This window comes from Echinops telfairi, unplaced genomic scaffold, assembly GCF_000313985.2.
Source record: "Echinops telfairi isolate 266 unplaced genomic scaffold, ASM31398v2 ScPeMD7_1713;HRSCAF=2227, whole genome shotgun sequence".
NCBI lineage: Eukaryota > Metazoa > Chordata > Mammalia > Afrosoricida > Tenrecidae > Echinops > Echinops telfairi.
This window is the reverse complement of record NW_022105611.1, coordinates 21,922,886-21,948,316: the sequence shown is the minus strand read 5'-3', so window position 1 is coordinate 21,948,316 and position 25,431 is coordinate 21,922,886. Positions and strand designations below refer to the sequence as shown.

At 51.6% G+C, this 25,431-nt stretch overlaps 2 protein-coding genes across 4 annotated transcripts in view; one reads left to right on the top strand and one right to left on the bottom strand.

Annotated features, from left to right (window-relative positions):
* Nucleotides 1-6: 6 nt before the first annotated feature.
* Nucleotides 7-13,213, top strand: RHOG (ras homolog family member G). The gene is made up of 2 exons (XM_004708788.2): nucleotides 7-66; nucleotides 12,006-13,213. The coding sequence occupies exon 2, from the start codon at nucleotides 12,074-12,076 to the stop codon at nucleotides 12,647-12,649; it is 576 nt and encodes a 191-aa protein (XP_004708845.1). The 5' UTR covers nucleotides 7-66; nucleotides 12,006-12,073; the 3' UTR covers nucleotides 12,650-13,213.
* A 1,215-nt stretch (nucleotides 13,214-14,428) lies between these two features.
* PGAP2 (post-GPI attachment to proteins 2) overlaps nucleotides 14,429-25,431 on the bottom strand; it is a 20,796-nt gene continuing 9,793 nt past the window's right edge. For all 3 annotated transcript variants that reach the window (XM_045293233.1, XM_045293234.1, XM_045293235.1), the window contains 4 exons: nucleotides 15,770-16,022; nucleotides 15,521-15,627; nucleotides 14,844-14,952; nucleotides 14,429-14,639 (listed from right to left, as the gene is read on the bottom strand). In XM_045293233.1, the coding sequence (XP_045149168.1) occupies nucleotides 14,509-14,639; nucleotides 14,844-14,952; nucleotides 15,521-15,627; nucleotides 15,770-16,022 (600 nt within the window). In that variant the 3' untranslated portion in view covers nucleotides 14,429-14,508. The remainder of the gene's footprint in view (nucleotides 14,640-14,843; nucleotides 14,953-15,520; nucleotides 15,628-15,769; nucleotides 16,023-25,431) is intronic.

Below are 25,431 nucleotides of genomic sequence, written 5' to 3'. Positions count from 1 at the left end.
ACTTCCTTCTTGAGCCCAGAGCCGCTGCCGCCGCCCCCAGCTCCCCCGCCGTGGGGAGGGCTCCAGGTGAGATCGGGCCCGGGCCGGCGGGCAGGGGACCCGGGGGAGGAGAGCCCAGCCAGTCCCGGACCCGTCGAGAAGTTTGCTTTCGGGGGGCCGCGGGCGGGAGCTTCTCAAGACTCACTTCGAGTTGGGCGGGCGCGGCCAGGCGGGGCGGGGACCGGGCCACCTCGAGCCCGCGGCGCCGCGGTGAGGATGGATTCCCAGCAATTCTACCGGCTCCTGGGTGCCGGGACGGCCGTGTCTCCACCCCAGGAGAAGAGTCTCCGAAGTGGAAGGACTCTGAGCTAGGATGTGGGACTCAGAGGTGGGGGGTACCCGCAGTAGTTGTCGCGGGGGAGGGCGGCGGTGTTCGAAGTGTATAAAAAGAGAGGGTCTCTGGGCTGGAGAAGAGGTCCCCCCACTTGGGCAGTTGTGACATCTGTGAGATTGAGGGGCAGGGGGCGTTGTCTGGGCCTGTGAAGCCCAGAGAGTGCAGAGCAAACGCCCTCCCCGAAGCAACGAGGTCACCCCCATACCCTCGCATGCAAGTTCGGGGCTGGGAGGGTCGGGAGGGAACCCGGGTCCTCTGTGAATGTTTTTTAGAGGCCCAAATCTCTCCATCCCTGGAGCCAAGCAGCAGGTATTTCATGAGCAAGCATCTGCTGTGCCCAGCTGATCTGTGCCTGGCCTTGCACAGTGGGGATAAACTGAGAAAGGAAAAGGCCTAGTCTTGTACTATAACTGGAGGTGGAAGGGCTCATTCAGAGATACTGAGAATTGGGCAAGAGAACAACTGAGTTCAGGGCTGTTTTCAGGAAATGGAGAAAACAGGACTTCTGAGAGGCCTCACGGCCCTGGCCTTCTGGAAACAATTGAGAGCCATCTCCTAGTCTTAGGCCCAATTCTTAGGCCCCACGTTCTACACACATCATTTTGTTTCCTTCTGTCCCTTCATTAGCCTCTACCCATAAACCTTCTCATCCCCTTCAGTCTCTCTTACCCCTAGACATAGCCCTGACCTCTGCTCACCTGCTCAGCCCCCTTTAACTTTCCCCTTCTCTGCCCAGCTTCTTGTTCCTTCCAGCTCCCCTCGTTCTCGTGATCCCTCAACCCGTCACCCTGTCTCTGTCACCTTCCCTCAAGCTCTAGAGCCGGGATGGGATGTAGGAGACTTGGTGAGTTTGAGAGCCTTTCCAAACTTCCCAGGACCCTAGAGAATTGCTGCAACCTTCCAGTGGTGGAGATGATTAAATGGCAGAAAAACCTGTGTGACGTGTGTGTGAGTGTGTGAGCGCGTCTGTGTGTCTGTGTCTGTGTCTGTGTCTTGGAAGCAACCACAACACTGCTCTCAGACTTGAGAGGGCCCGGAGCAGAGAAAGGCAGCAGAATGAAGGGAACCCGCTAGGGATGAGGAAGCAGTCCTGGTAGTCCAGGTCGTGTGGCACAGGAATAAGACTGGTGAGGGAGGGAGGCTGTGGGAAAGCAAAATCACCCAGATTCTTGAATTCCTTACCAATAAGCCAGTCCCAGAGGCCGGGAGCCAGTCTGTCTCCTCAGGAGATGACCTTCCTGCCTCCAGTGCCTCCTGGTTCTACCTGATGGAGGAGAACTGGGACTAGCTTAGCTGGATGTGATGGAAGGAAAGATAGCAGAGGCAGGATTCCAAAGGCTGCAGCTGGTCTGATCTCAGTCTTCGCTGTTTTAGTTTCAATTCAGAAAAAAAGAGGGGCATGAGGCAAAGGTGTCTGCCCTTCTGCTTTCTGTGGCTTGCCCAAGCTGGGTACTCATGTGCTTCAGTCTGCTATAGGCCCCTGGTGACCAGGAAGTCCTCTAGATTCTGCAGACCCACCCACTGCCCTCAGGCATTCTCCATCTTCCACCCTGGACCCTACTCCGTCTTTTGGATGCATTTCTTCCAAGCTTAATATTAAACGAGCCTGGCTCTGTTAAGATCTCTTTGTCCCATTTGTCTCTGGGTCCCTTCTTCAAGCATTTAGGATATCTGCTAAGAGATCTTGCTTCTCTGTAGCTTCTCCACTGTTCTAGTCCTGCTTTACTCCTGCCCACTAGGGAAAAAAAAGGAAAGGTGGTAGGGAACAACTACTATTTTGGGGTTCCCAGGCACCCTGAATTAAAAGGCTCTTCCCTATTCTCTCCCCACCCCCCATCCCTTCTCACAGTTTTCTCTGACCCATGAATTATACCTCCTTCTAGCCCCACCCTTCTAGCCACCTGACTCTCTCTGCACTTCTGGGAGTGGAGGGTGTTTGATCCCAGGAGGAGATCCCAGGGAGAGGGAAGGCCTTCAATAAGACCCCAGCCCAGAGAAGGATGTGCGTGGAAGGTACTTTCCCAGCATTAGGGGTCAGTTAAAAAAAAGAGAGAGAAAAGAAACACCCAAGAGTTTAGATACCCAAGAGTTCAGCATTTTACATAACTGAGCATCTCACACTCAGACTGAAGACAGGATGGGTTCTTCCAGTCAAGATTTGGTTGTATTAAGTGAGCTAATTGCAAGAAAACTGTTGTCAGGAAAAATATGGCAGGAGTGGGAAGAGTCTGACTGGGAAACTATCATGGGGTCTGGTGGGGATTGACTTCAACCCAGCTGTTGAGATCTTGGCCAGAGAAATTCTCTCAAAGTCTTGGCATATAAAGTTATTAGAGATCCTGATTGGGAATATGGGGCATGGAGGGTTTGCCTCTGGCAAAATGCTAGAGCAGAGGTGTGGGCGTTGGGGGACTCAAGCTGGAAGAGACAAGAGCTTCTGGTGGTAGCTGGGAAAGTGGGAAAAGGGGTCCTGGCCCAGCCAGAAGGCCAGTCTTGAGGCTTGTAGAGTTCTGTGAGAAGGGCCATGGAGGGAAACCAAAGACAGCCTCCCTAGGCCGGACTGGTTTTCCTGTCCATGTTCAGCTTCCTCTTTTGCCCTAGTCTTTACGGGAGGAGGAGCAGCAGCTCCGTTGGGCCAGGGCCAGGGCCAGGGTGGCTATCTGTTGTGTAATGTCAGTTCTGGCCTCAGAATGGGTTACGTTTGAGGACCTGGGAACTTAGAAGTAAAACTGGCTCAGACATGAACCTGCCCCTTACAGCCTAGATGAAGTCAAAGATGGTGGGTCCATTCCCACCAGGTGGGACCAACAATCCCCACTTTATGAAAGTGAGTGAGGGTTAGCAGACTCGGTCGAGCCCTTGTCCTGGATTTGCTACCACTTCTCAGTATAGCCCTGGTCAGTTTAGTCTCTCTGGGCTCAATTTCGACATCCAGGAGTTCTGTACTGATACCTCCAAGTGGCATAATGAAGATTGATGCTGTCTGACACGTCTTCCCCAGGTGGCTTCTAGTCTGGGCCCTCCTGCGTCAGTCCTGAGTAACTGCTGTCCTTTGGGCCAAGAGCAGGAACTGTGGTCTATCTTCCCAAAGCACGAGGGGCCATTCTAGGTTGAAGGCTACAAGAAGAGAGCAGAGAGTGCTGGGGATTTTGCCAGGGGCCTGCAAGGTAGGGGAGTACCCGTCCCCGTCCCCTTCTCCGGCTCTGCCCCACTAACAGTGGAAAACAGATGGGGTTTCCTCTCTGGCGTTTTTCTTCCCTTGTGGAAACCCCCTCAGGCCTGGGGCGGGGCTGGAGGGACAGGGAGGCCCTGGGTCTCTCTGGGTATTGTCAGGTGAGGAGGCAAGGTTGCTGAGGGTAGCATTTGCCTCCAGCCTCATGAGAAATGAGCAAAGACAAAAGGAAGTGCCATTTCACAGGCCCCAGAACTGCCAATCGACTGCTGGGTGGCAAGGAGGAAGCCAGTGGGGCAGCCTTCCTCTCTGCCAACTTGGGGCAGGAGGGAGTAAGCCCTGGCCCTGGGGTTCACCCTGTGTGGAGCAGACAGGGTGCTGGGATGAGAAGGAAGGGGACTGGTGAAAGGAAGGGCCCAGTCCCATCTCCCTCACCCCCCACCCCACTATCTTCCCAGCTGCTGCTGTCTTGTTCCTCTCCTGCTTCTAGTGGGTGGAGTCAATTCCCTCCCTCCCTTCAGCTACCATGCTGGATCCTCCGAGGAATGAGGACTGAGAGATGGGAGTTCTCCAGCATGGGTTTTTTTGATGGCTGGGAACAAGGCTCTCTTGGGTTCTGCCCCTGCCGGTGGGGAGAAAGGGAAGACAGAGCGACACTCAGCTCTTGGCCAGGGCCCAGCCCCACACTGACCTCGTGTCTCCCCCAGCTTCCTCCTTACGGTAGGCCCAGCTGCAGCCAGCTGCACCCCTCTGAGCCTCATCATATCACCTCTTTCCCAGTGCCTCCCCTCAAAACAAACAAGTAAACAAACAGGGGCAGCTTTAGATACTGTTCCCAGTAGTGACCTTGCCCCTCTGACCCAAACCCTCAGCCCAAACCAAACCTACTGCCATTGAGTTGGTTCCTACTCATAGCTACCCTAGATAGCACTGGTGGTTCTCAACCTGTGGGTCCAGACCTCTTTGGGGATCGAACGACCTTTTTACAGGGGTCGCCCCATTCAGAACAGTAGCAAAATGACAGTTAGGAAGTAGCAATGAAAATAATTGTATGGTTGGGGTCACCACAACATGAGGACCTGTATGAAAGGGTCCTGGCATTAGGAAGGCAGGAGCAGACAACTTCGTCTTTCTCCCAGGGAGTGGCTGGTAGGTTTGAATTGCTGACCTTATGGTTAGCGGCCACTGCTGACCAAGGACCTTTAAATACTGGGATCCACCAGGCCTTTTGAAAGTTCACTTTATGTCACTTGGCTTTTACAACAGACCTACCTTAGTGCCTAAGGAGGAAACCTGTATTGCCCAATCGCTCGCCTGTCCAGAATACTTTCCCGGCCCACCTTCCTCATCACACTGTAGGCCCTTGCCCTGTAATAGGTAAAGAATCCCTGGCCCTCCCCTCTCACTTCCAGTTAAGAACAGGGTGCTACAGAGGGTAGGTTTGTTACATTATTACGTACCTTAACCTGGTGCTTCTGGGGGGTGGGGGGAGGTGTCACCCTTGACTTGGCTCTCTTGGGCATAGAGGCTGTGGGTTGATGGGGAATAAGATTGTGTTCTTCCACAACTTTTGCTCAGCCCTGTGCTGGGCTTCCCCATACGGCACCCTATGAGTTTGATGCATTGAACTGCATGGACAGTCAGTGCTGTGAGAGGTAGGGCAACAGGGCCATGTTGTGCTGTCCAAGAGGAGCTGGGGAACAGAACTTGCCTCTTGGAGGAAGGAGAGGATATGAAGGAAGTGTGCAGCACTCTAAGAAGAGGAATGCCCATGCAAAGGCATGAAAGGCGGATTGAATTCTTCCAGTTATTATCCAACAACGCTGTGTGCTGAACTCTGCCCAAGGAGGCAGAAACCAGCTCTCTAGGACCTTGCTTTCTAGAACTTCCCAGTCTCGTGATAAGATTGAGATCAGCCTCCAAGTGTGGAAGAAACAGGCATCAGGCCTTGGGTGAGTTATGCCTCAGGTGACAGGGCTGTTTTGAGAAAACTGCTCTGGAGGAGGTAGCAATAACGCTTGGTTATGAAGGACAGAGAAAGGTCCCTTGAGGCAGTTGGAGCCTTCTGAGCTGGAGGAGGGAATAAAACAAAACCGAACTCCTTGCCCTTGAGTTGATGATGACTCCGAGGGACCGACCCAAAGGACAGAGTAGAGCTGCCCTTGTGGGTTTTCCAGACTTGAGCTCTTTACGGCCCCATCTTCCTCCCACAGAACAGCTGGAGGAAAGAAGAGCAGAATGCCAAGTTCCCTTGGGGGTGACAGTACTGCCGCTGTATGTTTGGGGGAGACTAGCCCTGTAGAGGATCCAGGGTAGTGTGGTGAGAGCCCAAGTCTTGGAATAACCAGAAAGAACAACCACAAACCTCACTGCCATAGATTTGATTTTGACTCCTAGTGACCTTATAAGACAGGATGGAGCTGTCCCCCATAGGTTCCCAAGACTGTTAACTCTTCACCCGAGTGGGAAGCCTTGTCTTTCTCCACTGGAGCGGCTGGTGGTTTCCAGCTGTGGACCTTGCAGTTGACAGCCCAGAGAAGGAATGTAATCAGCTTGAGGTTCAGGAAAGGCTGGGGAAGGGGAGCTCATCGTGAGGAGGCAGGTTAGGAAGCTGTATGGCATGAGTTCCTCTTGCATCCACACTCCCCCATCTCTTAGGGCCCATCCTTCCCCTCCCCCACTCCTAGTTGGGACACTTCCCTTGCTGTAAGGGCCACTGAGATCTGGCAATCAGGCCATCAACTGCTTCCTTCCCAGCCCCCCTCTGGGCCACGCCCCAAGGCCAGGCCTCACTTCATGCAGCCTGGGCTCCAGGGACCACACCAAGCCTCTTTTTCCCCTCCCCCCTCCGCCCCCCCTCACTTGCTCCCATGGGTTGTTTGACACACACCCCTCCCTCCAAGCATGGGGCAATTGAAGCTGGTCCTGGGAAGGAAAGAGGTTTTGCCTGTCCTGGTCAGCACTGCCATTGCTGGACAATAAACTTCAGCATTGCAGTGGGGGTGTTTGTCCCACCCTGGGCTTCGGAGGGATCTGTCCTGATCTCATAGTGGGGGCTGGAGCAAGCAGGTCCAACAGCACTGGTTACATACCTTTGTGTGCCTGGCCCTGTACTTGGCTTTTCTATGGGGCCCAGAGAAGCCCAGGCTGCAGTCCTGGGGACCATTGTAGGCTGGGAGACTAACGGGTGTGACCTCTGCAAGGTTAGAAGGGGTAGCTGTGCCAGGGAGAATCCCCTTTCCCATGGGATTCCAAGACTTCAGCTGAGCCTTGAGGGGTCACAGAGTTTTGAGGGAGGAGAGAGAGTGGCAGGCAGCAGAGGGAAGAAGAGCCAGAGCAACAGTTCAGAGACAAGAATGAGTTATTTGCAAGAAATAGCAAAGACTCCTCTGGAGCAGGGATCTGGGAACTCAGATTTGCCAAGTCCCTACATTCATACACATGCATTGCACCCTGGCACTCTGTGATCAGGAGATGGAAACCTCGAGAAATCACAAGCCAGAGTCACACAGTGATATGTGGCAGAGTCAGGATTTAAACCCAAGTCTGTCTGGCTCCCAAGTCCCTACCACGTGCTTTTGAATGTGAAGATGAAGGACCAGGTCTGATCTGAAATAAGCTGGGGATTTTTTTTTTTTTTTAAAGCCATAACAAGTCATTATGATTTGGCTAATAATAGATTGATCTGCAAACACAAATTTCTTTACTAAGGGAAGGTTCTCCAGAAAGTTATTTACATCACCTAGTAAATAACTTATAGTTGAATCTACTACTCTCCTTGTCCGGCCTCCTGCAGCACTGATGCCCCACTTTCTCAGGTGGTGCAAGTGAGACCCTACCTATGGGCATAAAAACCCCAAACTAAACCCACTGCCATCAATTCTGACACATAGCAACCCTCTAGAGCAGTGGTTCTCAACCTCCCGAATGCTGCAACCCTTTCATACAGTTCCTCATGTTGTGGTGACCCCCAACCATAAAGTTATTTTTGTTGCTACTTCATAACTGTAATTTTGCTACTGTTATGAATCGTAATGTAAATATCTGACATGCAGGATGTATTCGGAGACCCCTGTGAAAGGGTTGTTCGACCCCCAAAGGGGTCGTGACCCACAGGTTGAGAACCACTGCTATATAGGGTTTCTGAGGCTGTTTTGTCTTTATGGGAGCAGATAGCCACATCTGACACCCATAGAGTGGCTGGTGGGATTGAACCACAAACCTTGTGCTTAACAGTCCCACACTTACATGGCAGCGCCTAACAGAAGCCCTCTTAAATAGCAATCGGACTTTATAGAATGTCCAGGAAATGATGTGTCTTAGAGAGAGGATGAGTCTAAACTGGACCTTGAACAGGGAGTATTGGGGCTGATGCCCCCATTCAGGCACCTGCGTACTTGTAGTCAGTGCTTCCTGCCTCTTGGGGTGAAAGGCTTTGCTACTGTCACCTCCTGTCTGCACAGCCTTTCACACAGGGCCTTCGTTCTCTTGGTTTCACGGGACCTGCCTGCTGCTCTGTGAGGTTGGGAGGGCAAGTCTTATCACCCTGTCTTACATGGAGGCTGTGCGATGGATGCACATAGGACTTCAGATCTAAAAGCTGGGGTTTCTGTCCTGGCTCCCTTACTAACTAGCTGTGTGTGACTTTGGGGTACTTCACTGCTCTCAGTGTCTTTCCACATCTGAAGTAGGACTTGTACCAATAGGCGCCCAGAAAGATCTCATGACTTACCACCTGAACCGTGCAGGGTTAGACAGTGTAAGAGGCTGCTTCAGCAGGTGAACCCAGGAGGTCAGATTCAGGGATCCAACGCTGGTAGCGCTTCATCACATTGCCTCTGCCTTGCTGCTTTCTGCCAGGGCCTCACTCATGATCCGTTTCCGGTGTCAGTCCCTACTCCCTGCCAGCCCGGAAGCTACCCTGTCCCTCCCCCACTCCTCTGAGGGCTGATTTACTGTTGATAACCACCTCCCTAAAGAGCCTTCTGTACTTCCAGTTTCTTGGGCCTTGTGACTGCTGTCCAGCGAGTGCTGGACTGGTGGTGGAGGGAGAGTTCCCAATCATGCCGCCACACCCACCCCTCGTTCCCCATGAAACTCGGAAATGCCAGGGCCTCTAGAGACCCCTTCCCTGCTCCCAGGGCACTTCTGCCTCATTTCATCCTCCTGATGCCCACATCAAGGCATCTTTTCACATCCATTTCATGGATGGGGAAAGCAAGACCCAGAGAAGGGAGGGGCACAGAGTGCAGAGATGGAGCTAGACCTCAGGTTCTCCCACTGCCTGGTGTTGTTAAGTGCCATTCAGTTGATTATGACTCGTGGTGAACCCTGCATTTGCAGAGTGGAACTGCTCCATAGGTTTCTCAAGGTTGTGATCTTTTAGACACAAATTACTAAGCCTCTTTTTCATTGTACGACCTGGCGGCATAAAGTGGTTACGCACTGGACTGCTAACTACAAGGTCAGGAGTTCGAAACCACTATCTACTTCAAGGGAGAAAGATGAGGCTTTCCTCTCCCGGGAAGCTATAGTCTCCAAAGCCTACAACCTTTGGGCTAGTAATGAAATGGTTTAATCATTTGCACCACCCAGCCTGGAAATCCCTCTCCTGCCCTGGAGGACCTTTATCTCCTTCCAGACTCATTCCCCAAGAGTTTCAATCTGCCTGTCTAGAGGTTGAGCACACACTTACTCATGCAAATAAAAGATGAAACTCTTTTTAATGGGAACCAGAGAAGCAACCACTTATTTATTTCCCTTCCAGCTGGAAGCCCCGGGGAAGCTGTGGCCTGGGAAGGCACTAGGACAAGCCCTGGGTCCTGGGCAGCCCCCATATGGCCAGTTTCTTCACTGCTTCCCAATGGGGAAGTCCCCCTCTGCCACCCATCTTTGATTCTCAAGGGTTTAGAACCACTGGTTAAGAGGTCAGACTGTGGGGCTAATGAGATCCTAGAATAGGGTACAGCCTTGCTTTGTAGGAAATGAAATGGAGAAGATGGGCCGGTGATAAAGGATGGGTGGAGTCAAGGATACTGAGAGATTTGGGTGTTTCTAAAACAGGGCTGCCCGCTTCCAGAGAGAGGGGGACTTGGGGGACTTGGAAGTGGGAGAGAGGCAGGGAAAGGAAGTCACATACTGGCCCACGAGTCCCCATGGCCTAGAGGAAGTAGCCGATGAGAGAAGGACCCTTGCCACAGTAGTATAAATAATCACAGGGTTTCCGGAAGCTCCATCCTGTCCCAAAACTCCGAAGAGCAGTTCCTCACCCCAAGGTCCTGTGAGCTACAGAGATCAGGGTGGTGGCTGGAGCTAGGACTTCCTTATACTTAGCCCACTAATAATTACAGTAGCCTGTTTATTGGACACTTCCTATGTGCCGTGCCTCATGCTAAGCACTTCACATACATTAGATCATTTCTTATCTCAGCAACTCTGATGCCATAGGCAGGGCTGTCTCCTTCTTACAGGTGAGAACATTGAGCTCCGGGGAACCTAGATAAGATACCCAAGATAATATATGACTGGTTGGTGGTGCTGTGGCCAGTCTGACACCAACATCCATGTTCTTGGTGATAGTGTTGCAGTAGCATTGAGTTCTCTACCCAAGAAGCTGGAAGTCCCTGAAATTCTTAAGAAACACCTGCTATGGTCTCGGGGAAAGAGATGAGTGAATATGGGGAACATCAGGTTTTTACTTGCTCCTTGTTCATGCTTCCTGGTGGAGCTTGGAGGTTCTGGCCCACCCCTCCAAGGGCCTTGAGAGAAAATGCTGATGTCTGCAAGCCTCAGCCTCATTCCTCACAATATACCCGGAGTCCAGCCCAGCTCATCCTGCAGTATTCCTCTGCATGGTGGGTTGCCATTCTGGGTGGATGTAGCTGGATCGCGTTTCCTATGCTTGAAAGAATGGTGGAGTGAGAGGGAATGTACAGTAATACCTGATGCAAGTGTTACAGAGACTGTAAGGGAGGGGGATGGGTGAGAGGGAGGAGAAGGGGAGTTTGTGAGTAAATAATGAAGGCGGGAGCCAGGAGGGAGCACTGGAGCTGATCGTGATTGAATAGCTCACTTTGGGGGTGAATCAACCCTCGGGGGAAGGGAATGTTCGAGGATAGATGTGGGGGTGATTGTACAATTCCCCTTTGAAATGTTTGAGCGATTGAACTATTCAATTCTATGACAAGTAAATTATGTGCCAATAAAACTGTTGAAAAAGAAAGAAAAAAGGGTGAGCTCTCCCCCTTTTCCCAATCCCTAAGGCACCCTCCATTGGAAGCCAGCAACCATTTAAAATTGCACTCCGCACTCGGTGACCCTTCAATTGTGGCTTTTAGTTTGCACTCAGTAGCCAAGGTGTCAGCTTTAGAGAAATGTGAAAGTACTGGTGTGCTAGGTTTTGAGCCAGCTGGTCAGCACTTTGAACCCTCCAGCCGCTCCATGGGGAAAAGACGCAGTCGCAAACCCAAAGAGGCAGGCAGTTCTACTCAGAACCAGAATTGACACAGTGGCGGTGGGTCGTTTTTTGGGGGGTTTGGATAGGATGGCGCTAAGTTGAGAGAGGCCCTTTCCTCACACTCACCCCCCACCCCGGGGGCTGCCTCTCAGAGTGACCTGGGACAGCTGCCTTGTCTCAGAATTCCTCTCCAGTCTACTGGGTAGAGGGGTCCATATCAGCCTCTTTCTTCACCCACACTGCTTTTCTTAGTACTCAGAGCAAAATAAAAATAGCTAATACTTAAATCATCAGCTGCTCCATGGGAAAAAGTTAGTCTTGGAAACCCACAGGGGCAGTCTTACCCTCTGTCAGGTCCCTGTGAGTCGGCATCGACTGACTTTGGTTTGGTTCGGTTTGATTATTAGTGCCAGGCACATTGCTAATTGTTTTATATGTGTTGACTAACTTAATCCCCATGGCAATCCAATGAGGAAGGGGTTGGTTTTTTTATTTGCATTGTTATTTTATTACAGACACATGAAAGGGCTGTTTTATAGGGAGTGCCAAGTCAGTACTTATCCAGCCTTAGGCTTTTTTTTTTTTTTTTTTAAATCGGGGGCTCGTACAGCCCTTAACACAATCCATCCATCCACTGTGTCAAGTACACTTGCACAAATGTTGCCATCATTTTCAAAATGGGGCTGTTTTTCAGATAGGAAACCAGGGCACAAAGTGGTCTCGCCGTTTCTCCAGGGTTTGACCTTAGTCAGTCTGGCCAAGGAGTGGATGTGCTTCACATCACATACGACCAGCCATCTGGTTCCTCGCTCCTTTGTTCCACTCTGGGACTCCTCCCCTCGTGTGTGCACACAGTTGTGTGTGTCTGTGGTCTGTCTTGATGGCATTGTAAGGTAGTGCCAGGCTGAAGGAGCAGGAGTGGGTGTCCCTGTACGTGCCCTCACCCTTTGTCACCCATGGCTACAGGCATCCCTAACCAGGAGTGTCCCTCTATGTGTCCACAGGTAACTGCATCCAGAGGGGCCCAGAAGAGAGAGGAGGCGTTGCCTCCACAGCTGTGATTGCCCCCAGGATGCAGAGCATCAAGTGTGTTGTGGTGGGTGACGGAGCCGTGGGTAAGACGTGCCTGCTCATATGCTACACAACTAATGCCTTCCCCAAGGAGTACATACCCACGGTGTTCGAAAATTACAGCGCGCAGAGCTCGGTTGATGGGCGCACAGTGAACCTGAACCTGTGGGACACGGCGGGCCAGGAGGAGTATGACCGCCTCCGCACACTCTCCTACCCTCAGACCAACGTCTTTGTCATCTGCTTCTCCATTGCCAGTCCACCTTCCTACGAGAACGTGAGGCACAAGTGGCATCCGGAGGTGTGCCACCATTGCCCCGACGTGCCCATCCTCTTGGTGGGCACCAAGAAGGACCTGAGGGCCCAACCTGATACCTTACGGCGCCTCAAGGAGCAGGGCCAGGTGCCCATCACCCCGCAGCAGGGCCAGGCGCTGGCCAAGCAGATCCAAGCAGTGCGCTACCTCGAGTGCTCAGCCCTGCAGCAGGAGGGTGTCAAGGAGGTGTTTGCTGAGGCCGTCCGGGCTGTGCTCAACCCCACGCCAGTCAAGCGCGGGCGGTCCTGCATCCTCTTGTGACCCTGGCGCTCAGCTTGGAGGCTGCCCCTGCCCCCCTACCAGTTGTGCCTTGGTGCCTTGTCTGCCCCCAGCTGTGCCTTAAGGACTAATTCTGGCACCCCTTGCCAGGGGGCTGGCTGAGTCCCATTTCTCTCTCAATGCCTGTCTCATGAAGGAGGCCGGCAGGGAAAGGGGTTTGGGGCCTGCCCCACTGCACTTGGGAACACCAGGTGTTCTCCTGAGTTCTCCCAGGCCAAGGCTGGATCCCTTCCCAAGTGACCAGCCTAGTGCCCACTCCCCATTGCCCCCTACTGACCAATTCAGCCAGCTTTTCCACACAGGTATTGCTGCCTATTTGTGGTGCCTCAGGTTAGGGCCTCTCAGCCATCCCTAACATCTGCCTTTACTGCACTTGGAATTGCCTTCCCTTACCCCTCAATGGAAAGATGTTCCTGAGAAGATGAATGTGCCCTAACCTGCCCCCACGTGCCTCGGCCTCATGCATCCGCTGACTGACTAGGTCCCTGTGCTCCTGCGGGCCTTTCCTGCCCCCAACAGCATCAATAAAACCTCCTGTCTCTGGTGGCCCTGGCTCCTCCCTGTGTGCTAGGCAGTGGGGGGGTTGGGTAGGGCTGGGCAAGGGCTCCCCAGAGACTGGGAGCCTTTTGTTTTCTGCTAGAGGGGACAGGAGACAATAGGCTTCATTTTGTACCCCCCTCCCCTCAACCCCCCAATTTCCCTAACAAAGCTCTGGGCTTCCTTGGAGGTACCAGTCTAGCTCTGGGGGCCCAGCCATAGATGCTGTGGTGGACTGGAATGCAAAGCCGAGGGAGGACTTCCTGATCTAGGGCTCAGAGAGGGAGATTGAGAACCACAGGCCTTGTGATGAGGGATCTGAGGACTGTGCCCTTAAAAGGTGGATTTTTCCAATCATTCGCATTCAACACAGTGGGCTTAGGCCAGCCTCAAGAGACTGTTGATCTAAAGACCCTGCCATAGATGCACTTCATCAGGAGTCTGTCCCTCGCCAAAGAAAGACCAGCCCCGACGACTAGCAGGCTTAATCCATAGTCTGCAAAAAATATTTATTTTCCTTTGAAATAAAATATACAACCCAAAGAGCTCAAAGCCTGGGGCAGCTAGGAGGATGGGGGAACCCCAAGGAGCCCATTTTGGTGTAGGGATCTGCCCCTGACACCTCCACCCCACACATTTGCAGAGGAAGAAGGGTCTGAAGGCCAGGCATTTCAGAGGGGAAGGGAAAGGCATGCTGAGCTGGGTCCTTTCTGGAGCAGGTGGGCACTCAGCTACAGTCCACTACCTGCATCGGGGGTTGGCAGAATCCTTGGAAATCATGGCCTGCCCACTGTCCATTAGACAAACAGACACAAGGAGGCCCAAATATAGGAAAGGTTATGCCCAAGGGCGCACACACTCACATAAAGTTGTGTGTCTGAGACACCTGGGCAGCCTTCACAAAGGGTTAGCCGTTGGTCTTGAGACTCAAGTGGCTGATCCCATGCAGAGAAAAGGGCTGTGGGTTTCAGGTAGCAGCCCCTGCTCTGTGGTCCCTAACCTCAGTGAGGTGGCTGTGTAAGGATCTAAAATGGGCTTGTGGTTGTGAACCTCTGGACTTTTTTTATAGCACCAGAAGGTGGAGCTCTCCTGTCAGCCTAGCTTCTTGAGGCTTTGGGGAGGGGTGGGGGGTGGGGAAGACTCGAATGATGATGCCTGCTGCTTGGAGGCCAGAAGCTTAAGTGGGAAAGGGAGGGGGGGGGGGAGAGGGATGGCATGCCCCCCGCTCCCCACCCCCTGGTTTAAAGAGAGCACAGGTGGCAAAGATCAGAGTGTCCTCTTTCTGGGCAGTGGACCTGCTTTCCTCAGAAGCGTTTTTCTTCAGGCTGGGAGGTAATGAGCAGCTCTTTGTTCCCGAAGTCCCACCAGGCAGTCATGTGGAACGCCATGTTGGTGAGAACCACAGTGTACTCCAGGATGGCAAAGATGGTGTATACTATTGTGAGAACACAGAGAACAGGGCCAAGGTGACTCTCTAGCCACCTCTATTCAGAGGCTTCTTGCTAAGTCACTACCATTAGACCACAGGGAACTCAATAATAGCCAGCCCCCAACACTAATGCCATATTACACCTCATAGAAAGCCTCCCGACGGGCCCACAGTCAATTCGACTACGTACAGATCCCAGCCTGGCCTCACCTCCAGCCTCACAATACATGTTGTGCCGAAAGTAGACAGCCAGTGCCGAGAAGAAGGCGATGAAGTTGATGATGAAGAGCCTCTGTTTCCAGCTGTAAGACTTTCGCTCCTAGGGAATGGGGTGGCTGATCACCCCGCAGATGGCAGCCCACCCCCCCTCGACCCAGGCTTCAGAAGGCTGGGCCGTGCCGCCCTCAGGTCCCTTCCGGTAGCCAGGGGAAGGGACAGAAGCAGGTTCAGCAGGTCTAATAGGTGGGTTCCCAGTCCTATTTGGGGGATGGGGGGCAATGGGCTGGGAGATGCAGCTAAGGAGCAATCTGCCCCTGCCTTCCCAATTCTGGGGGGTAGAGTTTACAAGTTATGTGTTGTCACCCACCAATCCACCGCCACCAGATACTGTGGGGAGAAGGTGTGTACGTGAGTGGGACGGGAGAGCCATTGGAGACCACAGCTCCTGATGGTGTTCCCAGCCCCCTGCTGCTTGGGTGTAGCTCCTCCTGCCCCAGTGGAGTTTCAAGGTGTTGTCCAGTGTCCCCCACCCCCCTGTCCCACACACACCCGACTCCAGCCTTAGATTCAGACCAATCACCTTCCTCTGGTTCCCCAACCAGGTCACCAGTCAGGGTTAGAACGCCAGGCCCGCCGCCCGGTTCCCACATCCTGAGGGTAGACCGTACCTCTGAACTTACTGTGTGCTTCTTGGCCAGGCGCCAGAGAATGCAGGTTACGAGCATGTAACTGAGCGATGAGGCGATGAATACAATGAAGGCATTCTCGTGGATGGCTGATAGGAGAAAAGAGGGGGGGGGGGAGGCGCACACATTGTAGGGAGACCCCAAAGCAACAGAGCGCGATGGGAGCGAGGGGCCGACCCCGCCGTTCCCTCCCCGAACCCCTGCCCACTCCACCCTCCTCCCGACACCCACTGAAGTCCTCGGAGGAGGAGACATAGGTGAGCACTAGTAGCGCCAGGTTCTCGACGACGTTGAGGCTGAAGTTGAGGCGGCAGAGTGGGCGGTAGCCGGGGCACGGGCAGGCACAGCTGAGGTAGTAGTTCCAGTAGGCGAAGGCCACCATGAAGCGGGGCGCCGAGTGCAGGCCGATGCAGAAGCGCCACACGTAGCGCTGAGGAACCTCCCCGCCGATGGCCGAGCTCACCGATGGCAGGTAATTGGGCACCTAGAGAGGTGTGACCCATCTGGGCGCCGTCCTTGGAGGGCCCTGCCCACCTGGAGAGCCTTCTCTCCATCTAAGATCACGCTCCTCCCCACAGTCCCAGCCCCACCCCTTCCAAGAGGTCCTCCTTCAGGCACCCACAGAGCTCCCCTGGGAAACTGCCCACTTCCAAGTCCTGGGTCCAAGAGCCTCTGTTCCCATTGCGCAGCCAGTTTGAGATTGTGGAGGGGTATGGTGATGGGACCTTATCCGTCCCCTCCTGCCCCCGCTTCCCCACTCTCAATCTCAGCTGAAACCTGCACGCACTGGGCACCTGTGCGAATGGGTCCGGCTGCTCCCCATCCCACCGCAGGGCCTTGTCTCCCATCCCGTCGGACGGATGCTGTGTAGGGCCTCGGATCAGCCCGGGGCCAGGTGTGCCACACCACCTGAACGGCCTTGTGAGCCAGTGCTAGACTGACTGCCCAGCTGAGCTCTTCTGCTAGTTGCTTCCAAATCCACTCATTCCTCTGGCCAGGTGGGCCAAGATGGCAGGCGGGACTGGGTGGACCTGGCAAAGAAGTGCACCTTCCACCTTGCTCATGTTTAAGAACATGGGTGCTCCGCACCCAGTGTACTCCTATGAAAAACGCTCCTGTTCCTAGATAGTCCCCTATCCATCTTTTTCAATGCCTCGGATTGCCCAGGATTCCCCAGTCCACAAGGAACTGGAACCAAATTCTTTTTTTTTTTTTTGGAACCAAATTCTTTAAGGTTGAGGACAGAGGAGGAGTTCATGCCTGCACAGCTCAAAGAACTGGTGTCATCCTTATGGGAGAGGGTAGTTAACACTGGGAAAGGCAAGCCCGGGGTTGGGAGGAGGAGCCGTTAGACCAGCGTTTCTCAACCTTCTTAATACTGCCACCCTTTCATACAGTTCCTCATGTGGTGGTGACCCCCAGGCATGAAATTATTTTCATTGATACTTTGTCACTGTAATTTTGCTACTGTTATGAATCAATTGGGCAACCCCTGTGAAAAGGTCATGCGAACCCCAAAGGGGTCGCGACCCACAGGTTGAGAACTGCTGCTTTAGACTACGTGTTAATGTGCATACCACTCACCTAAGGATTAGATTAAAATGGAACCAGAGAATCTGCATTTCCAAAGGATTCCTGCTCTGTGGAAGCTGCCTGTCCAAGGCCCAGAATTCCTATGGACAATTTTTAGGCCTGTGTCAAGGGCCAGGCAGTGCCAACACCCAGAACAGGAACAACCCTACTCTGATTATCCAGGAACCAGTCTTCAAAGATGGAATTCTGGAAGATTCCTTCTTTCTCCCAATGGGGGAGGGCACCTGGATGGGTACCTGGAGCCTGGTGGGTAATTCAGATGCAGCTCATGGGACAGGGAGACCTGGGCAAGAACCAGTCAGGGGTGCCAGCCTCCACAGAGAAGAAGGTGGACTCTCCCCAGCAGTCAGCAGCAGGCAGCTCCAGGGCTCAGGGAGAAAGGGTGCTGCTGAGCCCTTGGCTTGAGACAGGCTCAGGGCTTCTCTGGGTTCTTAGGAAAGGGGCAGCTTGGAGGCTTTGGAGCGACACAGACCTGAGTCTACAGTCCCAGTGCTGGGGGGATCTTGAGCAAGTCATTTCACCCCCTCTGGGCTCAGTTATCTCATTGGTCAAATAGGCACACCACTACCTACCTTGCAGGCACACAGAAAGTGGGGTAAAGGGTGATGTCTTCGGGAAAAACAAATCTTCCCTGCAGCGCTATATGGCCATTATACATGGGAAGGCCAACATCTGGGGCAGGGCCATCCATTTGTCTGACAGTCTGAACCACCTAAGCCTCCTCCCTTAATTCCTCTTCCTCTCTGGTTCCCTAGGTGAAGTTAGTGGGAATGTCCCCTCCACTCCCTTAAATGTTCATTCTGAAGACCCCTGCCCCAATCTCAGCTACTTTAAAGAGAACAGGGCCAGTAGCTAAAGCTTGGCTGAGAGACCCCTAACCATTCAAGGGTCCAGAGCTCCGATAGATGCTGGGGGAAAGCTAATGGGTAGAATGGTACAGAATTGGGGAGAGGCCTCAGGAGGAAGAGAGAGTTAAGGCCCTGTGGCTACCAGTTCTGCCCCTACAGACTGCTCTCAGGTAAGGGATAGGAGAAGGAATCTAAGGGCATGGATTAATCTCTCTCTCTCTCTCTCTCTCTCTCTCTCTCTCTCTCTCACACACACACACACACACACACACACACACGGCATAATCGGGTATAAATACACACCTGTCCCTCACCCCCATCCTGTGCACACAAACTCCCCACTTACCAACTGTGCCAGCAGCAAGGGACATCAAGAGCTATGAGATCCCAGAAACACGGCTCGCCCAAACCTAAACTTCTATAAGCCCAGCGCTAGGGTACTGACTGATGGAGACAAATCCTTTTCCCATGAATGGAAACCCTTTGCCTTTGGTTTTGGCTTGAGGGACATGGCTCAGCATTCCTGTATGCAGGGCAGTAAATCAGAAATTTACATGGCATAGAGGGAAAGATTAAAAAAGAAAACTCCTTCCCCTATCATATAACTGCAAGACAATTCCAACTCATAGTGACCCTACAGAGCGGACTAGAACTGGCTCATGGGGTTTCTAGGCTTTCTGGTAGTGAATCACTGAGCCTTTTTTCCCCAAAGAGTGACAGAGGGGTTTGAACCACTACCTGTGGGTTAGCAGCCAAGTGTTTAAGCATTGTACCACCAGGGCTCCTTTCCCCCATCATACACCACTTACCCAACAGTGTCACTGGGGCCCTCCACTCCCCATCACAGCACCTCAGATTTCACCATCAGATTCATTTCACTGGACTCAGAAAAATAAACCCCATCCCTACCCCCCACCAAGTTTTGAATGACAATCTTACTGCCTCCATCCCTTGTCAACTAGGTCAACATCGACTGTGAATTCGACTGCGGCTCCGCTCTGAAGTCCATCATCTTCTCAGTTCACAGGCCCCACCCTAGCTCTGCTCTCCCCCGCAGCCTGAGCTACTGCACCAACCTCCTTACTGATCTCTCTGCAACGCTTGCTCCTACCCTTACGTGTCTTCTCGATGCAGGAGCCAGAATGATCTTCGGAAGTACAAACTGAGTACACCCCTTTCCTGTTTAAAATATCCATGGCTACCCATTGTCCTCTGAATAAAATCCCAAACCAGCCTGGAATTCATTAAGAACCTTCTTCATTCCCACAACAACAATGCCCGCTCTCCTGCAAGAGGGAAGTCTTCCCAACATGCAAGTTGAGTTAGTGCCTCCACAGTGCCTGTGCTCCTTTTGAGCACAATAGGAATCTAATTCCGCTGTGTCTAGGCCTGTTGCTTACAGGAATGAGATGCTGAGGTCAAGACTATGCTCAATTCCATGGCTCTGACAATGAACCTCTAATGCTGGGCCCTCAAAAAAAGGCCTGGTGAACTGATCTGGGAGGCAGGAAATCCATCTAGGTCTCTGGCTCGCAGAGACCTGAGTGGACACAGGCTTCAAGCTCACTCCCACTGAGTTTCATAGCAACCCTATAGGACAGAGTAGAACTGCCCCTGTCGGTTTCCAAGAACATAAATCTTTAGGAACAGGAAGCTTCATCCTTCTCCTAAGGAGTGGCTGGTGAGCTCAAACAGCTGACCTTGGGTACCCCACCTATGTCATCTGGGTTCTCTGAATGGACATAGGAGAGTGGAAAGCAGGGTTACCAGGGGTAGAAACAAAGTTTAAGGATTTCAGAGCACACCAAGGTCAGGCCCCTAGTCTGGGCTGGGCCATCTACTTCTCCTGGCCCTTGGCCTCATTGTATCTCTTCAGTCCAGGCCTCTTTCCCACTCTGGTCTTCCTTTTCCCACTGATGATCTCTCTTCCCCATTCCCAGTCCATCCCCATCCACTCACTACTCTCTGCTCCCTTGAACTCTTTACTGTGAATTTTTCCTACAGCATGCTCCCAAATTCTGACTCAATCCCTCATTCTTTTATCCTTTCCTCCTCTCTTTGACTCTTCGTGTTTCCTCCTACTCTTTCTTATTCTAACTTATCATCATCTCCTAGCCTGGTCCTGACCCAGGGGGCTGGGATGCCCGGCACTCACCCCACAGTCAGTGGCCACTGTGTACTCAAAGTGGAACACCAGGGACCAGATGATGCAGAAGAAGAAACCGAAGACTGGGAAAGTGATGACCCACCAGGCCATGGCTGTGAAGCGTAGCCGAAACACAGTCCCATCAGGGTCCAGGTGCTGGGAGGCCGCAGAGAACATCCTGTGGGAAGTGTTGCTCAGACAAGACAAGGGATACAACTTGGGGCCTTAAGGGATACCTGGGTCTGGCAGAGTAGAGCCTTTTCCAGAGCTGGCTCATTAGGGAAGAGTCACAACAGAAAGGGTAGAAAGCCTAGAAGAGAAGGAGGTACAGAAAGAGATGGGGAGAAACAGGCAGGCTTAAGTTCTCAGGAGTCTCCCTGCTGCCTCAGTCCTGCAGAGGTGCACTATAGGTCCACCTCTGGAAGAACTAGCTAGGAGAGTCAAACCTCTCCTAGCTAGTCGCCTGGATGGGAAAACTCTTGACAGCCCATCTCACTGTGTCTGCCCAGGTCCCATCCTCAGACTTTGGAGAGCTTTTATTCTCATTCCACAGAGGGGAAGAATTATGTGAGGATCAAACACTAGGATGAAATCCCCTTGCTACCTAACAGCATGAGGCTCCACATCAAAACTTCCTTCAGGAAAGTAACTTAGACAAAGGACCCAGTCTTAGGACCGACCCTCAGACTGACCCAAGCCTCCCACTGCCCCTGTCTGACTACATTCCTGCTTCTCACCCAAGTTCAACTAGGAACAGTGGGAGTGTCCACTTTCAATGGGGCCACAGGCTGCCAGCCATCCCACCCCCAGGCTCAGAACGATCTAAGCCTCAGGCCAGCAATCCACTGATCCCACGATACCAAGGTACCTGCAGAGGCCCAGCCCCCTCGTCTCCTTCCCTTTTGAGAGGACAACCCAACTCAAAGTTTCGGAGAATCTGAGGGCTACGGGAAATGGCCCCGCTCAACTTGAGCCTCTGCTGTGTCATCCCAAGGCAACCTCTGTCCAGGTCAGATGATCCTGGAAGCTGGGCTTCTAATCCCTCCCTCCTCTACCCCAACTACCATGAAACGTAAAAGGACCCTTCATGCTGGCTCCTGGGGTGAGGGAGTGGAAGTGGGGGTAGGGTAAAGAGAAAGAGAGAGGATTTTGAATGAAAAGGCCTAAGGCCAAATCTTGGGACTCATACCTCTGTCCGATAAGTGCACCCCAGTCCACTAGTCTAGCTCACGATCAGGAAGGCAGGGAGGGGGCAGTAAGCCACACTCACACTGGGTGCTGAAGGGTCCGAGGTCTGTCTTGCACACACTAGCTAGAGGGAAGCTGTACTGAGACGGAGGGTCCCACCCCTGGCTTTCTAAGGCCTGCCCTCCCGCCCACAGAGCCCAGCTGCCCAGCTCTCCAGCCTGCCCAATCACACAGATTTTCCAGGATCACCAAGGTTATGTCATAAATCCGGGAACACACTGTAAAGGTAAGACGTGATAGTGGTTAAGGTCAGCCTACAGCAGCTTCCTTGCCAGAGATGGGGGTGGGGGGGCCTTTCTAAGGATTATATCTGTGGAAGTAGGACATACTTCCCTGGCAGGTTTCAAGGAAGGGAAAGCAAGAGCAGAGAATATTCCTTTTTGTTGGACTAGAACTGAGTATGTTTGTTGGGCTTCACTGGAGAACTGGTTAGTCCTGTGGCAACAGAATAAGAATCCAAAAATGATATAGATGAGCCTGAGAAGGAGGTATCAGTGTCCAGTGTGTGCAGCACAGCCCTGGTGGCTCTGTCGGTTAAGCCCTGAGCTGCTAACTACAAGGTTGATGGTTAAAACCCACCAAGTCCTCTGCAGGGGAAAGTTGAGGCTGGCTGTCCCTATTGTGCACTTCTCTGTCCTATAGGGCTGCTATGAGTTAAAGCTGACTCAATGGCAGTGAGTTTGGTTTTGTAACTGGTAAAAAAGAAGAAAAGAAAGGACCAAAATGGATGTCAGAAGAGATACTGAAACTTGCTCTTGAATGTAGAGTAGGTAGAGAAAATGGAGGAAGGATGGAAGTAAAAGAGCTCAACAGAAGATTTCAAAGGGTGCTTGGAGAAGACAACATGAAATATTATAATGAAATGTACAAAGGCTTGGAGTTGGAAAAACATGCTTAGAATCTCTTTAGCTGGAAGAACTGATGGGGAAAAAAATCAAGCCTCAAGTTGTAATAAAGGATCCAATGAGCAAAATATTGAACTTGAGAGGCATCAAAAGAAGATGGAAGGAATACAGAGTCACTGTACCCAAACAGAATGGTTAATGTTCAGTCAAGGTAAGGGGTGAAATATGATCAAGAACCAATTGTAGGGAAAAACCCCAGCGTCACTGCCGGCATTGATGAAAACAAGTTCTATGAATGAATGGAATAGCACCCGAGATGTTTCAGCAAACAGATGAAATGCTGTAAGTGCTTATTTCATGTATGCCTAGAAATTTGGAAGAAGACTGGCTAACCGGCCAACTAAAAGCAATCCAAAGAAAGATGACCCAATGAAATGATCAAACAAGATCATAAACGTCACATGCGTGTAATTTTTCTGAAGATAATTAAAAAGTTACAACAATGCATAAACCGGGAACTACCGTAGATTCAAGCTGGATTGAGAAAAGGACATGAAACAAGGGCTCTCACTGCTAATGTCGGAGGTATCTTGGCTAAATGTAGATAATTTAAAAAAAGATGTTTACCCATGTTTCTGTGACATGTAAAGGCATTCAACCATGGATCACAACAAGTTATGGATAACATTGCACAGAGTGGGAATTCCAGAATAAACTGTGTAGAACCTGTACATACAGCATGTGGCAGTCTTTGGACTGGAACAAGCATCCTGTATGGTTTAAAATTGGGAAAGGTGTGTGATGTGCATCAGGGTTGTATCCTCTCACCATACTTATTCAAACTGTACCGTGAGTCAATAATCGGAGAAGCTTAATTCTGTGAAGACCATGGCGTCCGGATTGGAGGAAAGCTCATTAACAACCTGTGACCTACAGATGATACAACCTTGCTTGCTTAAAGTCAAGAGGTCTTGAGGCACTTACTGATAAAAAATCAATGACGACAGCCGTCAGTATGGGTTACACAGGAGCGCAAAGAGAACAAAATGCTCACAACTGAGTCAACAGACAACATGATGACGAATGAAGAAACTACTGAAGTTGTCAAGGGTTTCATCTTACTTGGATACACAATCAACACTCTTGGAAGCAGCTGTCAAGGAATCAAATGAACAGTGCTTCACATTCTACTTTGATGAGTAGTGAGTGGAGTCTTAAAAGCTGACAAGCAACCATTTAAGATGCAATTATTGGTCTCTCATTATCTGGAGCAGAAAGTGAGAATTATATTATATTTCTTCATATTAATGAAGAAAATAAAAAACTCAAGGAAACAATCCAAAGGGCTAATGGACCATGGGAGCCACAGCCTCCACAGCCTTGGGACCAGAAGAACTAAATAGTAGCTAGCCAGCTTTGCAGACTGCTCTGAGCAGGATCACACTAGAAGGTCCCTCCCATTGATACAGGGCTAGCCTGCAGTCTGGAGAGTTGCTGAAGTGCCACGGCCAGAGCAGAGAGATTCACACGAGGAAAGGACATGCTCCCTGTTACTTACTGAGCCTCCCCATTACAGGGTGCAAGCAGAGACAGCGTCACTGAACTACGGATGTATAAGTCTAGATCACACTTTCTATTTGTAGGGTCAGCTACTGTTGAGTTCTTCTGGGTGAGAAGGCTAGAGCCTATGTGAAAATCTCCAGAAGAACCCAATCCGGTAGTCCAGGAGAATGTGCCTTTCTCAGGTCACATGTCTGGGCCCAATCCTACCCAGAGGAGCCAGGCACCCCTCTAATAACTAGCCAGTCCCTTAACCCTTATGTCTGTTACACTAAGGTTGTAGATCACAGAAACCAGTGTTTCCCAAAGTGGGCGATACTGCCCCCTGGAGGGTGCTGGGATGGAGTGGGGGAGAGGCACACTTTATCCAGGATGAAGTGTAAAGGTTTTACACTTATCTTAGCCAAAAGGACGAGAAGTGATGTTTAAAAAAATTTTAACTGCCAATTTAAGCATTTGTAATTGCTGGGCTGGAGGTGGGGGTGGTGCTAAATAATTTCTTTTTCCCCCCAGTAATTTCTTTCTGAAAAGGGGTGGTAGACCAAATAAACTTGAGGACCTATGATAAAAACCCTCAGTCAGCCCCAAGGGGTGTGAAGCTCTGTTTGATTCCAGGTATCATACACAGATTATAATTTTCTGTGTAGACTAAGACTATCTGATACCTGCCTTCCTTCTTCTGGGCCCTGGGCTGGGATCCAGTCAATTTACTCAACAATTGTCTTCTGACTCAGAAGCAATACTAACCTCAAGGAACTCCCCAGTAGGAAAGCAGGCTCAAATAGAATGTGTAAAAGATGGCACGAGGAACTATGGGCACTCAGAGGAGAGAGTAATGAACTTTGACAAAGGAGGCTAGGGAAGGGTTTCTGAAAGAGGTGTCACCTGGGCAGGTCTTTGCAGGCAGAATAGGATAGCCAGTGTGATGGGAACATTTGGTGCGCTAACCTGAGAAGAGTGCTAGCTAGGTAAGAAGGGAAGTCCGTTGGGTTAAAACCCTTTCTGATCTCCCCTCAGATCAAACCCTACCCCCCTTTTTTCTAGTCCTGTTCCATCTGACAGCTTTTAGCCCCAAGGCTCAAAAATCATGTTCCCCACAGCTCCGGCACACCTCGAACCAGTGACATATCAGAAGGAGGGAACAAAAGAAGTGGGCCCCTCCCCAGATCCCACTGCCAGTCCCTGCCCTTCCTCTGGAACACACTTTTTATAGGAAGGCGAGGAGCCATGCTGCTGAAGGCCTTCAGACTCTTTCTGACCATAATCCAAGGACCCGTGCCCAGACCCTGCTTTTTCTCCATCCTCTCTTGTCCTTCCTTCCAGCTGGCAGGCGCCTCTTCTTCCTCCTCCTTTGCCTCCTCTCCTTCCATCCTCTCCAACCCACCTTCCACTCCTCTCTTTACCTGGAGCTTTGCCTGGGAATCCCCGGGAAGGAACAGTCAGAATTATCAACCCCATTTTAGACCTGGGAACCCTCAGACCCTGCCTCTGTTTCTCAGGTCAAATAGAATCAGACGATGAGCTAGGAATAAAACAGATGTCAACACAGGTTTCAACCAATTTATTCCAAGATCCTATGGAGAAAGAACTCACGTCCTTCTTCCTGGCCCAGAAACACACATCCCTGTCCAGAGGTTTCCAGGCCACCTCAGA